We start from the raw sequence: 14,163 nt of genomic DNA, 5'->3' as shown, positions 1-14,163 counted from the left end.
ACATGAATCACAGTCACATACACAACAGCCTAAATTGTGTGTTACATAATGATTTTGAGTTTAAGAAACCTATTTAGAGTGTATTTTTAAAATCAGATCATGTCTTTTACGTATTAAGTAAATCACGTTTGTTGTGTAGCACAACTGAAAATGATTTTAAAAGTTATGTTTTTTTGCATGACATTTTAATTTGGTATGTGTATCGTTAAATCTGAATATATAAATACCTACTCCCAGCATTCCAAGTTTTGAGTAACTGTTGATTGAAAATGAAGCGCAGACAGTAATAATGTTACACATTTTTTCAAATAAATACTGTTCTTTTCTATACATCAAATCATTTAAAATATTAAGCAGCACAACTGTTTTCAGCTCAACATTATCATAGATAATGATAAGAAATATTTCATATATATTAAATCAGAATGATTTTGAAAGATCTAAATGACATTGGGCGTGTTACCATTATGAGAATTACATTTTTATAATATGTAATAATATATCTACTTATTTTACTTTGTAATATTTCACAGTATTATTTGTTTTATCAACTAAATTAAGCCTTGGCAAACACAAAACACTTAAAAAAAAACATTGAAAATGATATTGATATGATAGTGATATTGAATGATGAAGTATAGTCATATTTATTTAGAAATGAATCACTTATTGAATTGACATACAGCATATCATTTGAAAAGACCTATAGAATATCTTAACTTGATCTATGACCACGGTCCAAAGTGGGATCCCAAATATACGGACACACATGTTTGTGTTTTGTTGTTAACTTCTCTCACTGGAGCCTGCTGATGTATCACCACGCGATGTTGGAGCTGTGGACAGAGAGGTCATTTGGCTCCTCATCTCCTCTCCAGTGCACCCACCAGTACTACCTCTACTCCCCCAGAGAACAAAAGCTCTCGTAACAGAGGACAACACTAAGAACATGTCCCTCACTGAGTTTAACATAACCTGCGCCTGCAGGCAGCCAGTCAGTAGTATCGGTCATTTTATATGTGAGAAGTCTTAAGCACCGTTACAAAAAGCCGCCCATTTTGCTTTAATAGCCATAATATCCCGATGTGTTTTAGGATGGTACAATGGTGCCTTTGACTCTCCTCCACTGCGCCAGCGTTATCTGAGCTGCACAAGGCTCCACTGCTCCTGCATGTATATGGAGCTTATGGTGTTGATCTCAGTATGGCCTTCTGTCCGGAGAAGAGACTGCTTCTGGAGGGCTGGCTGGGCTCTGGCCTACTGCCCGTCAGGTACTGAACTACAACCCTAATCATGTTTTTCATGGGTACAAAACTGTTCAAAAGTCGAGTCAGATGCGACTTGTTTTAATATTGAAATGAATCTTATATGATCAGCAAGGCTATTTATTTGATCAAAAAGCGCATTATATCATTATGCTTTAGAAGAACTGCTCTCTATTTTAATATAATTGAAAATTTAATTAATTGATAGCGCAGCTTAAATTTTCAGCATCATTACTCCGGTCTTTAATGTCACATGATCTTTCAGAAATCATTCTAAGATGCCCAGTCTTTCTTCTTACTATATTAATATGCGGCTTAATATTTTTTGTGGAAGCATGATACATTTTTTCAAGACTATTTGATGAATAAAAAGTTCAAAAGCAAAGCATTTATTTGAAATAGATTTTTGACCTGTCTAATGCATCTGAATAAAACTATTAATGCATTTAAATAATACAGATCTAAATATTTTTGAACAGCAGTGTAAGCTAAAATACTTAATACCAAACTAAGCCATTGGAAAGGCATCTTTATACGTGTGTTTTGTGTTTGCTTAACGGGGCAGGGGTGGTGGTGGCGGGGTCTAAGCGTGGCATCAAGCGGGTTCTGTGCTACAGAAGCGGAGGAGTGGAAGATCTTGCTGCTTGCGTTCAGACTCTTCATCGTTTGGGAGTGTCCGGCCTGCTCTTACCGCCCTCGCCGCTCGCAGTGCTGGAGCTGTCCTAGCAGGGCGCTGTGCAGCCATAACCCACAGCTTCTTAGAGCTGTGATTCTACAGGTGGATCATTAGCACATGAGGTACAGGGTCCTTGAGGCTTATTGTCATAGTTACATGAAGTTGTAATTCTCTGCAGGCACCTTTTCTGGATGTTCTCGACACAATGCAAGACCTTCCCTGCCGCTTACTGGAGAGAGGGAGTGTGGGAGACCCCAGTATAAGAGAACACAGGGACAACATTGCCTCTTACTGTCCCTGTCCACAACATTATACCTCAGGTAAATTACTCAGGCGTCTACCTTTCAAAGGTTTGGGCTCAGTAGGATTTGGAAAAAAAAAAATAAATACTCTTATTTAACAACGAAGCATTAAATTGATCAAGTCACATTGCATTTAAAATGTTTAAAAAGAGTTCTGTTTTAATTTGAACTTTTTATTCAACATTCTGAAAAGTTTTCAGCATTGATAATAATAAATGTTTCACTGGACTAAATTATATTTTAAAATATATTAAAATGCAAAACAGCAATTTTAAGTTGCAGTAATATTTTACAGCATTTTTGATCAAATAAATGCAGTTTTTGGTGAGTGTGAGAAGATTTTTAAAACCTTATTTGCCCAACCTTTAGATTAATGGCGTGCAGTGCGTGTCTCATTATTCAGGAGTCATTTATTAACGGTTTCTTCTTTCTTACTTTCTTGCAGCTTTACCCATCCATGCTGATCACTGCATACTCAGAGGACCGTAGAGTTCCTTTATCACAAGTGCCGTCAAGTATGTGGAAAGACTAAAGAGAGCCATCCAAATGTGTACCACTCAGGTGAAGCGCTAACGGTGAGTGTATAAATGCTCCGTTAGGTCTTTTTAAACATCTTTGCACTTTTAATACTCTAGTAGCACAAAAAAAATTAAGCCATTTTAGCCTATGAGTAAGAGGTTTATTGGGCACAAAGTGGACCGTTAAGAAACAATCTAAAGCACAGCCTTGAGTGGTGCACCACTATACAATAATGTAAATGTATCTACAATCATAATGGGGTTTTTATAAACAACTATCTACTATCAACTAGACAGAACAACCTAGATTAATGGAAGTGATATTAATTTAACATTGGTATACTTGATGCGTGTATCTAATCTTTTTAGCCCACAAAGTGAAGCATATTATCAAAACATTGCAGCTCCGGTATTAAAACGTCTTCTAAACCAAGTGAAGTATAATGGAAATGAACTTGAGGTCACTGGCTGTAATCCCAGCTCTCAAATAAACCCCTGGGCTTAAGAGAAAGCACTTACACTCTCTCCTCAGGAGAGAAGAGCACTGATCTGGAAACAGGTGATGTGGGCGATTCCTCTCCATATCAACCTGAGGTCACCTTGTGTGTGAGCTGCTCCGTGAGAGACGCTGTCAGCACATCTCAGTCAGACCCCTTCAGTCGGACTTCCTCTCCCATCTGTGTGCCATTAATTATCTTTATTTTACACGCGCACACACCTACACAAAGCAAAAAAAAAAAGCAAAAAAAAACAAAGTTCCTCTAATCTCTCCCATTCCTCTCCAGGAGATAAAACGCTGATCACACACGCTGCCAGCTCAGACGATTAACATGTTTATGAGATAGTCTATCAGGCAAGGAGATAAGGAACAATACAATGGGCTGTGCCAAGGTCAGGAGAAGGCTTGTGAAACATGCGGGATGGAGAGAGACACCGGCAGCCGCGCTGCAGATAAGAAGGCAGATGACAGAGTTTTAAGGATTAGGCATATGATTTTTATACTCAGCTTCACTTCAGAGAGATCCCATCACCGTGGGGAAATAAGGCAGCCAGGCAAAGGAGTGGGCCAAGTCCACCTACATGGCAGCCTCTCATCATCCACTCTGTTTCAAGAGCGTTGACTTTAAAGTGCTGGATGTGATGCCCAGGTGTTGTGATGGAGAGCCAGTGTGCCGGATTGCGCTTGGATATTGTCAGTCTAGTCTTACATATTCAGTGCCTTTGGCCTCATGACAAACATGAACTAGTCTGCTTCAGTTTCTTTTTATTTATCTACCCCCAAAGCATTTTTGGCTGCTTACATTTATTTAAAGCTGCTTTAGTAACCTTTTCCTTATTAAAGTCACCAGTGTTGTTGATTTGGGGGTTTTTTTAGGTAACATTTTAAAACGTAAATGGATAACGTTGCCAGGAGAGCTAAATTAAATCGGTAAAAATTAACTGAAGTAATTCAAATAAACTGAAGGTAAATAGAAGCGATGAAAAACATGTGGAAGGGACCATCACATGAAATGACTGAAATTAAAGCTAAAAACTCATTTAAAACAATTAATAATAGTTTATAAATAGTACTGTTTTACACACAAGGAAATGAAAACTTAAACTTTTTTTTTAAATCATATACACTCAAAGACTCGACATGTCATGTAAACATTTTTAGATGGTTCACCTAGAAATTGTATTTCTTTCATGATTTATTCCCCCTCAGATATTTTGAAAAATGTTGGTAACCTTAACTTCCAAACCATTTTTCTCCATATTCTGGAAGTCACTGGCTTCCCACAACTGTTATGATACAAGTATTCTCCAAAATATCTTGTGTTCAACTAAGCGGTACATGAAAAGGCATCGGTAGCTGAAGTAACTTATGTTCAGTTTAAAAATACACCTGTTCACCTGTGCTTCTGTAATGGACTTGTTCAACCAGCTGTCATTCTGGACCTGCAGCCAGGAGGATCACTTTGGCCCTGAGGATTTTCATCCGTCCTTGAATGAGGTACATAAACACTCTATTATATTCATACCTCACCTTTTCAGACCGAATTGTTAAATTGCCTTCTTCCAACGTTACCACATTAAAGCATGCTGGCTGTTTAAAAGCTTTGAAGTAATCATTAAGGTTGCTATTATATAAACTTTATAATCATGTAAAAGTGCATTTTAGCATGATAGAGATACTGTTTCTCTCTTTCTCTCAGAGTTTGGGGTCACACATTAACTTATATTGTACTATTGCTAGAATGCTGCTAGTGAAAATATAACAGCTTATGTTTACTGCTTTATGATTTTTTTTTTTCTCTCTCGCAGAGGGCCAAACAGTTAGCCTTTCTTTACACAGAACTTGGACTAGATCATCCAAAAACTCGACGGAGACTAAAAGTAACTGGCAAGTCTCATAAAACACAAAACTAAATTGTGAATGCGTGGAAAAACCACCAGACAAAAAGCTTTGCTGATTTTTCTTAATAAACCAAACATTTATTTTGTTACGTGGATGCTAGTTATTTTCTTTTGAATAAAAGTTCATCAGACAAAAAGATTCTGCATTGCCAGGCAACTTGCTGAAAACAAGCGACGCACATTATTCACAGCAAGTGAGATTTTGTACCGGTGAGATTTCAAAGTGGGCGGGACTAGCCAGCATGACACCACCAATACAAAGATAGCCTTTATTGTTTGTCAACTGTGTCGTTTGGTATCTTCAACAATTGTACAAAATATCTAGTTCAGGCAAGTAGCAGGCTTTCTCAGAAACATAGCACTCAGCTACATGATTCGGGTGAAAGCGCTGATTGGTGGAATATTCCAGGAGCAGTCCTTGCCCTTGAGATGTTGAAATGCTAGATTTAGGGAACGTCCCTTGACTTATTGGCACTGTGCTTAAATGCACAGTAAGAGTTTCTGGCAACTCAGTAACCGAAGACAAGTCTGTCGTAGCATCCTTGCCGAAGTTGAGAATCACCAGGAAGGCTTTGTTGAGCCCGTCCAGCTCGCGCAAATAGGCAAACACGTTGACATCGCTCCAGACGAAGCAGAACCAGCCACGGGACAGGGCCAGCTCAGCGCCTCGGAGCAAACTCAGAGCACGATACTGTGAGATGGTGGAGTGTGGATCAGCCTGCTGAAGCTGGAGAGAACAATATGAACCGGGATTAGAGATTTCCATGTTTTAACACACACCTTCTCGTCAGCAGCAGCCTGAATCAACGAACCTCCACATTGGCGGTTCTGTAGTCTGGAGCTATGTCTAGCCATGTGCCACTTTCATTGTTGCTAAAACCAGCATTGAGCTTATCATCCCACTGCATTGGGGTTAGCTGCGGGTCACGACTGTTGCTCTAGATTTAAAAAAAAAAAAAAAAAAAAAAAAAAAAAGTTATTTTTAAAAATAATGCATTGCAAGATGATCAAACGGATATATTTGAAATATATTTAGAATGTTACAAAAGACTTCTATTATAAATAAATGCTTTTATTGTGAACTTTCCATTCATCAATAAATCCTTGATAAAAATGATACATTGATAAAAATGTATTTTTAAATTGAAGTATTTCAAAAGTTAAAAAAATTGTAAAATAAAGAATATTGTTTAACATTTACAGTGTAAATGATCAACATGGCTGCATATATTTTTCTCAAATAATTTTATTCATCAAATAAATACAGCCCTGGTGATCATAAGTGATGCTTTATTATTACATTTTATTAGTGCTGTCAAACTATTAATTGCAATTAACTGCATTCAAAATATATATTTTTTAGTTTTTGTTTACACGTGTAAAGTGTATATATGAATATAAGCACATGCATGTACTGAATAGAAATGCTACATTTGAATGTTTTAAAATATAGTACTGTCAAACTGTTAATCCTGATTAATTGTATTCAAAATACAAATTTTTGTTTACATGTTTGTGTATTGTGTATATTTATGATAAATACACACACATATAGAATATATTTTTAAATTATTTCCCTGTTTTTCCATGTATATATTTATATAATTCTTTTATACATTTATAACAAATCTATTATGTAAACAAAAACACTTATTTTGGATGCGATTAATCACAATTAACCTTTGGACAGCACTAGAAATATCACTATTACTTAAAAAGTCCATTTGACTTACTGGATCATGCTGTCCAAAAGGATCCTGAATTACAGATACATTTACGTTCACCATGCCGATCTCTTCTCCGTAGTATGTTGTGGGAGTTCCAGGCAGCGTTAACAACAGCATGTTCATAACTGCGTATATATTCCCTACCAGCGCTTGAGCCTATCACGTGGCTTTGTCGTGGTTTCCCAGCTATAAGATGTACAAAAGCGTGCTTTTATGCACGCGTGACAAACTCAACAAATTGTATCAATTTGCAAAATTGACCATCCAAAGGGGCAAACAAATTTTGTCCATTTAGTGTTCCGCCTCATTCTTAACGGACAGGTATACGGTCACTCACCACCCAGTTTGGCCATTTTCCCTTTGGCATGTTTGACATCCATAAATTGACAAGCGCTTGGCTTGTGTTCCTGACAGACCATCGGGAAGGTACAGGAGATAGAAGTTAAAGGGAAGTCGCTTTCAGTGACATAGCTTGTGCCGTAGTACCTCATGGTTTTATCTATTTCTTCATAATCGTAACATTCTGTGACCATGAACCTGATTGGTAAGAGGAAAATAAAAAAGCCATTTACGAGAGAGAAACTAAACGCGTGTGCGGATGAAGAAGAGGAAGTGAGGATACCTGTAGCGGCCGGGCTCTCTGCTGTAGGCGTCCAGCTCTTTCCTCCACTCCGTCAGGATCTCATGCAAGCCCGGTTGTGTGTAGGTGTAGTCATGGTACAGCTCAAACTCCGTGTCCACAGTCGACTGAAGGACGAAAAACAGAAGAGTACTGCTGTTAGTCACACTGGCAGTGCTACTGCAAGCAACATCTCATTCGATTTATTACTAAATGCGGTAAACACTAGTTTTTAATGAATGAATACTTAGCATTCAGTCGACCAGTTTTAGAAAAGCATTTATAATGATAAAACATTTCCTCTTATTTCGAGCAGTCTATTTATTAAAGCAGTTTAATGATAGAGTATCTTGAGAGCTTGATTTCTGAAGGATCATGTGACACTGAAGACTGGGGCAATGCTGCGCCGAAAGTTCAGCTTTGCCGTCACAGGAATAAATGACGAAATAGAAATAGCTTTTACTGTATTTTTGATTGAATAAATACAGCCTTGGTGAACATAAGAGAGTTGAGCGCTAGCGTATTCAACCCGTTCCTCAGCAAACAAGAAAAAAGTGTCATGTGCTCGCAATAGAAGTCTATGGGGTGCGGAAAGGCATACAACAGGAAAAGAAGCGAAGGAAATATTCGAACAGGTATTATGCTGGAAAGCAGACTTTCATTTAATTAGTCTAGCGGTCATTCCACTAAAAAGGACAACTTATACTGCTAAAAAAAAACGTGTGCTTGAAATATTTAATGATTTTACAGAAACACAAGCGACTTGAAATGTCTTGCCCCATAGACCTCCATTGCGAGTACATTAAACGCAATTTTGACGCGTTCTCGCAAACCGAGGGATGAACGAAAATGATTTCCTATGGTAATCAACACGTCACACATGATCAGTTTGAACTTGTTTTGAAGCCGGAACATTCCTCCAAGTTAATTCTAACAAGTCCATGAGGACCAGAAAGACAAATCACTAAAAAAAAGCGGCCAGGACCATGGAGTCGTTCAGCGGCATTCCCTAGACCTTCAATGGCTTTGAAATCGTCTGGAATTAGGATAATGGGAATGACTTGCCAGCAAATCCACAGAAGTATGTACTAGTAATCCCTAAATGACATTGTGAGAACAAAGAACAGTAATACGACTCCTTCTGAATAAATTCGAAGAACATTTCTGTCTCTAGCAGATGGAGGGCTTCAATAAATAAGTGTGTGAAGCTGAGCGTGTGCACATTCGCAATAATTGTCTGGCTTACTGGATCTTGGTCTGGGTCGACCTGGGGTTCATTTCTCAAATGCGTGGCCTCAAGCATGTGTTTCACAGCGTCCATGCGGAACCCATCCACCCCCTTCTTCAGCCAGAAATGGATTATGTCCTATTAGACAGATGTGGAACAAAGATCAAAGAGGGTCCAGGTTTGAAGTGAAACATTATATGTTATGGTGGACCTGCGTGAAAAGACATTTTGTTCAAGAGCTTGCAGCTAAAGGTTATTCCTCCTAAAATGTGAAGTCTTGACATAATGATGAACACGGTTCACTTTTCTAAAATTGATACGTGCTATTTTTCTTATGTGTAAATGAAATACAAAAGTATGTTCTTTTTTTCGTAAGCGCATGCATAACTTGGTAGTTTCACAATGGTTACTTTATAGAGTCAGAATAAGACACTTTGTTCAGTTTTGTGTGTGTGTGTTTAATGAGGTGTTAACTCCATGCTCAGGTGGTCTAAAGCCCCCTTACGTAAATAATTCATTCACAGTCACCCACTTTCTTAATACTCTCTTATTCTCACATTCCCCAAGCAACATACAAACATTCATTTCAAAAGTGACATTTATTATATTACATTTAGTAATATAATACAGACTCTTTAATTGAAAGCCACTGATAAATGAGGACAATGGAAGCAATCAAAATCAACAAAGAGCAATGGTACTTAAGTGCTATAACCCATCTCAGCTTAACGTAGTACAAGATTTTACTACTATTAATATTATTATTATTATATAATAAGAAATCAGATAGAAAAAGAATAGAGAAAACTAGTGTTAGAGGTATTTTTGTTAATTGTATAATAAATGTATAATAAAGCAATAAATAGAAAAAAAAAGAAGCTATTGTTAGTTTTATTTATTTTTAAAAGCCAAAGGGCAATTTTTTAAAGAATAGAATTAGAATAGAGACTGCTAGATAGATTACAGATTATAAATTATACATACTACATATTGCAATTTAAAATGAGCGTTAGTAATTTTTAAAGCGGTCAATTATACATCTTAACTATATACATTGCCATAGTTATTATTCGCTATTATTTTTATTACCACAGTCCCGAAAAAGCTGCAAATACGAGGAATTTGAAAACTGATTTCCAGGCCTAGAACAGTCATGCAAGTAAAGCGCTCCTAAAAGTCATGGGAAAATGTTTTTGCGCTTAAGCTCAAGCTTAAACATTTAAAACAAGACGCAATCACATCTAATCGAGTTTAAAGCTTCTGCTGCTTGTTGCTCTTTTTCCCCGCACTGTGTAAAGGTCTGCACAGTATTCACAGTCACGCAGTCGTCTGCAAGCTTACCGTCATCTCCTCTATGACTCGAGGGTTACGGAAGTTCAGGTCAGGCTGCTCCTTGAGGAACTGATGGAAATAGCACTGCTGTCGCACCTCATCATACTCCCAGGTGGGAATTCCCAAAGACGCTCACCTGACAAATCAAACAGCGCGACACTATACTCAACCACTGAGCTCTAGAACTACTTTCATTCATCTCGTACAATAGTATGTGGTGCACAACGGTACGGAATGGATGTAACGGGCGAGCATTACAGGCAAGCAGCCGCTGTAACTATTCACTTTTTTGAACCTTTATACCCAGTTGTTTGGAGGTTTGTCTCGTGTGCAGTTAACCCAGATGTAGTAGTCTTTATAGGGCTCTGTACCATTACGGCTATGTTGGAACCAGATGTGTTTGTCGCTGGTGTGGTTCGGGATGTAGTCCATGATCAGCTTTAGCCCTGGGCCAAAACACAAAGCCTTTATCACACATAGCATTTTATAGTGATATGACAATGTAATAATAGCGTTATAACGTTATATAAAACTGTTAATCGTTACCTATAAAGCCCATAATATGCTAAAACTATAGTCATAAACACGGCAAAAACTGATGACAGTACAGACTAAGTCAATGTGTTACACTTTGCTGGTTGGTGACAATTTTGACTGAAATATTCATTATATATATATATATATATATATCATGTCCACCTTTATCATGCATGCTTGCCAGGAGGTCGTCAAAGTCTTCCATGGTCCCAAAGATGGGATCGATCTCCCTGAAGTCCTCCACGTCATATCCAAAGTCCCTCATGGGAGACTTGTAGAAAGGACTGATCCAGACCGCTTTAATGTTAAGGTACTCAAAATGACTCAGTTTCTCCTTGATTCCTGAAGCCAAACAGGGATTTATAAAACTGTTATCTACAACGTTTGCACCTTTGATCCGTATACGATATTCAGCAATACAATTCATTTATCTTGATCAAGCTAACCTTTATAATGATTTCAATCTTTTAAGGTCTAAATGTGAACGTTTGGAGGGTCTATAAAGGTATTATACATCTCTTGTAGAAGATAAGCTGGTGTTTTGCCTTCTTCGCTGGGTTTGCTTTGTGTGGACATGTTTCAAAGTAAAATACTAATTGTTCTGTAATGTACTGCTGTAAAATCAGTTTTATGTACTTTATGGCATGTAGATGCAATTTCGCCCATTACATAAGAGCAATTAAACAACCTCCTCCTCTTGCTTGAAACTAAATATGCTGCAATACAGAACCATTATGAAGGGAAAAACATGGCTTTTGTGTGTCTGTCCAAGCCATCAATACACTCACTTCTCAAATAACGCTACAGCTGGAGAGAACTCTCCGCTACTGAAAAGAGAATTGTTTTTCAAGGCAGCTTGATACACTAACTTTTTCCTGTCCTTTTTGTTTTGTTTGCCGTTTTAGGCCAATTTTCTTCACGTAATGTTTAAAGTTTCCAGGTTGTTGTAAAAAAAAAGTATATTGAATAAAAGTAATTTTTTTGCACACTAGGATATATATAGGTACATTGGTACTTCTCAAAATGACAAAAATACATGGTTCACATATATTACATAAGATTTACAGAATAACTTACAGATTAATGTAATTTACTAATAATTGTTTTCTTGATTAGGTCATTTGTATGTAAACATACCAAGTACAGTGTGTGTGTGTATATGTACATATATATATATACACACACACACACACACACACACACACATATATATATATATATATATATATATATATATACATATATATATATATATATATATATATATATATATATATATATATATATATATATATATATATATATACACACACACACACACACACACATATATATATATATATATATATACACACACACACACACACATATATATATATATATATATATATATATATATATATATATATACACACACACACACATATATATATATATATATATATATACACACACACACACACACACATATATATATATATATATATATATACACACACACATATATATATACACATACATATATACACATACACACACAGGATATTTCAAAAGTATTTACATCATGTATTTATATATTTATATGTCTGTGTGTAAATTAATGTTGATTGCCCAATCAATGCTGATTGGCAACTGTAATAAAATATTAATATAAGATGAAAATGTGTAATGTTGACTTGGAACATTCATGAAACAAGGGCTAAAATTACTAAAACATTTCACATAAAAATTACAAATTTTTAAAAAGCAATTAAGTGAAACCTTTAAAATCAAAATAACACACATTCTATTCTGCAGACTCAAATCCTATTACCTTAAGGATCAAACATTACCTTTGAGATCTCCAACACCGTCATCATTTGAATCTTTGAATGATCGTGGATAAACCTGATAGACCGGAGACAGCTGCCACCAGCTCATGCATCGAGGTGACAGCGCCACGATCGTAATGGTCATGGTAATAAGGGCCAGCGTGCATATGATGATCAGCCAGAAAACGATCTCTCGTGGTATGCGGTAGCAAGCTTTGCTGGAGTATAACATCAGGACCTCTTTGGGCATCCCAGCATACGGCTTGATCTGAGTGTACTCGTTCTCCTCCGGCCCGATGATGGGCACGCTCGTGGCCTGCTGAGAGATCGATGCGTCCTCATCATCCTCATGAAAGGCTGCGTTTGAGACGCCTTCTTGCAGCTCCACCGCATCGATGTTGGTGATTTTGGTCGAACTCATCTTTCTTGCTTCTTTCGGTCCCAAGGAACAACACTTGTGAGAGCTGACACGGCAGGAGCCCTGTTAAATAGAGGCATTCACAAGTCCATAGTGCACAACACTCATTCTGTCTCCATCCCTCTCAACACACAATAAAACCCTCCCAGAGGAATGTGGCAGAGATTAGCAGGACCAATCACACACTGCCTTGGCTACGCATTAGTGGAAAGTCAGGTAACTCATCTTAGCATTGTCCTTGCAACAAAGTGACAGTTTACAATGTTTTAGTGTTACGGACATCTGTACACAGGACTCTTACACCCCTCTGGGTATAAAAGTCCAGCATATATCCAATATATAAAACATTAATTAGCAAACTAGTTATTCCACTTCATCACACATTGGCTGGCAAAACTTTACCTTACAAACAACCCTTTATTTTCCCAGTTCACAGATAATCAGGTAATCAGATCTCTACAAGAACGAACAAATTAAGACTCTTGTAAATGCAACTAGTGTTAACTGCAAAGACCTAATCTTTTTAAATATATATTTGAACTAATAATAATCACCAAAAATACAGAGATTTATCTAATAATCAAGCGGTTATTTTTTTTTAAAATCAGTAATTGAAATTAAACTGGCAATATTAATGATTTCTGCAAATATTTTAAGAAACGATAAGAGCTACAAAATGCTAAATGCTAAAATGCTACACCTTAAAATCAAAATTAAAATATAAAATTAAAAATGAAGCAAAGAAAAGAAAAGAAAAAAATAATTAGGAATTTTACTACATTAAATTGGCTGGCAAACTCCTATTAACATAATATTAAAAAAAATATATATATCCCTGGTGAAATATCATTTCAAAAGGTAAACTTTACTTATATGTGCCATTTTAAATAAGTTATAACAATATTTGTACCTTAGGGAACCACCTCAATGACAGATGTAATCTGATTCAATCTAAACAAAATAAAATCCAAAAAGTACAAAAAGTAATGTAGCTTGTCAAGCATTAGTATGTAAACTGCAACTTGATTTTATAATTTGATTTGATTTTAATTTGAATGAACAGCTGTTAATCCAGCTCTTCTTTTAAAACACATCTAATAAGCACTAATCTAACCTACAATACTTTTTTAGTCACTTAAAAACAAAGCCATGTTTATGAGGGTAAGGTCGATACAATGAGTGCGTTGCTAAAAAAAAAAAAAAAATCACTACTTTTGCCAACTTTTGCTGGGGTAGAGAGCTCAAAACCTTCAAATAAGCTCAGATTTGTAGCAATAGTACATTACATTAAGTAAATCAGCACTGTATATTCAGCTTTGTTTACTTTAGA

At 36.5% G+C, this 14,163-nt stretch overlaps 1 protein-coding gene, 1 long non-coding RNA gene and 1 pseudogene across 2 annotated transcripts in view; 2 read left to right on the top strand and 1 right to left on the bottom strand.

The window, feature by feature from the left end:
• LOC122332190 (leucine-rich PPR motif-containing protein, mitochondrial-like) overlaps positions 1–1,991 on the top strand; it is a 23,469-nt gene extending 21,478 nt beyond the window's left edge. Inside the window, 3 exon segments of the mRNA XM_043229486.1 lie at positions 806–1,007; positions 1,095–1,271; positions 1,831–1,991. Coding sequence (XP_043085421.1) covers positions 806–1,007; positions 1,095–1,271; positions 1,831–1,991 — 540 coding nt within the window.
• A 2,723-nt stretch (positions 1,992–4,714) lies between these two features.
• Positions 4,715–5,254, top strand: LOC122332177. Its single transcript, XR_006248459.1, has 2 exons — positions 4,715–4,757; positions 5,069–5,254. It is a non-coding gene; the product is annotated as an uncharacterized LOC122332177 (long non-coding RNA).
• A 162-nt stretch (positions 5,255–5,416) lies between these two features.
• LOC122332174 lies at positions 5,417–12,952 on the bottom strand (annotated as a pseudogene).
• Between the last annotated feature and the right edge of the window lie 1,211 nt (positions 12,953–14,163).

This window comes from Puntigrus tetrazona, unplaced genomic scaffold, assembly GCF_018831695.1.
Source record: "Puntigrus tetrazona isolate hp1 unplaced genomic scaffold, ASM1883169v1 S000000006, whole genome shotgun sequence".
NCBI classification, from domain to species: Eukaryota; Metazoa; Chordata; class Actinopteri; order Cypriniformes; family Cyprinidae; genus Puntigrus; species Puntigrus tetrazona.
Note: the sequence above shows the minus strand (reverse complement) of the source record. Positions and strands in the feature narration are given on the sequence as shown.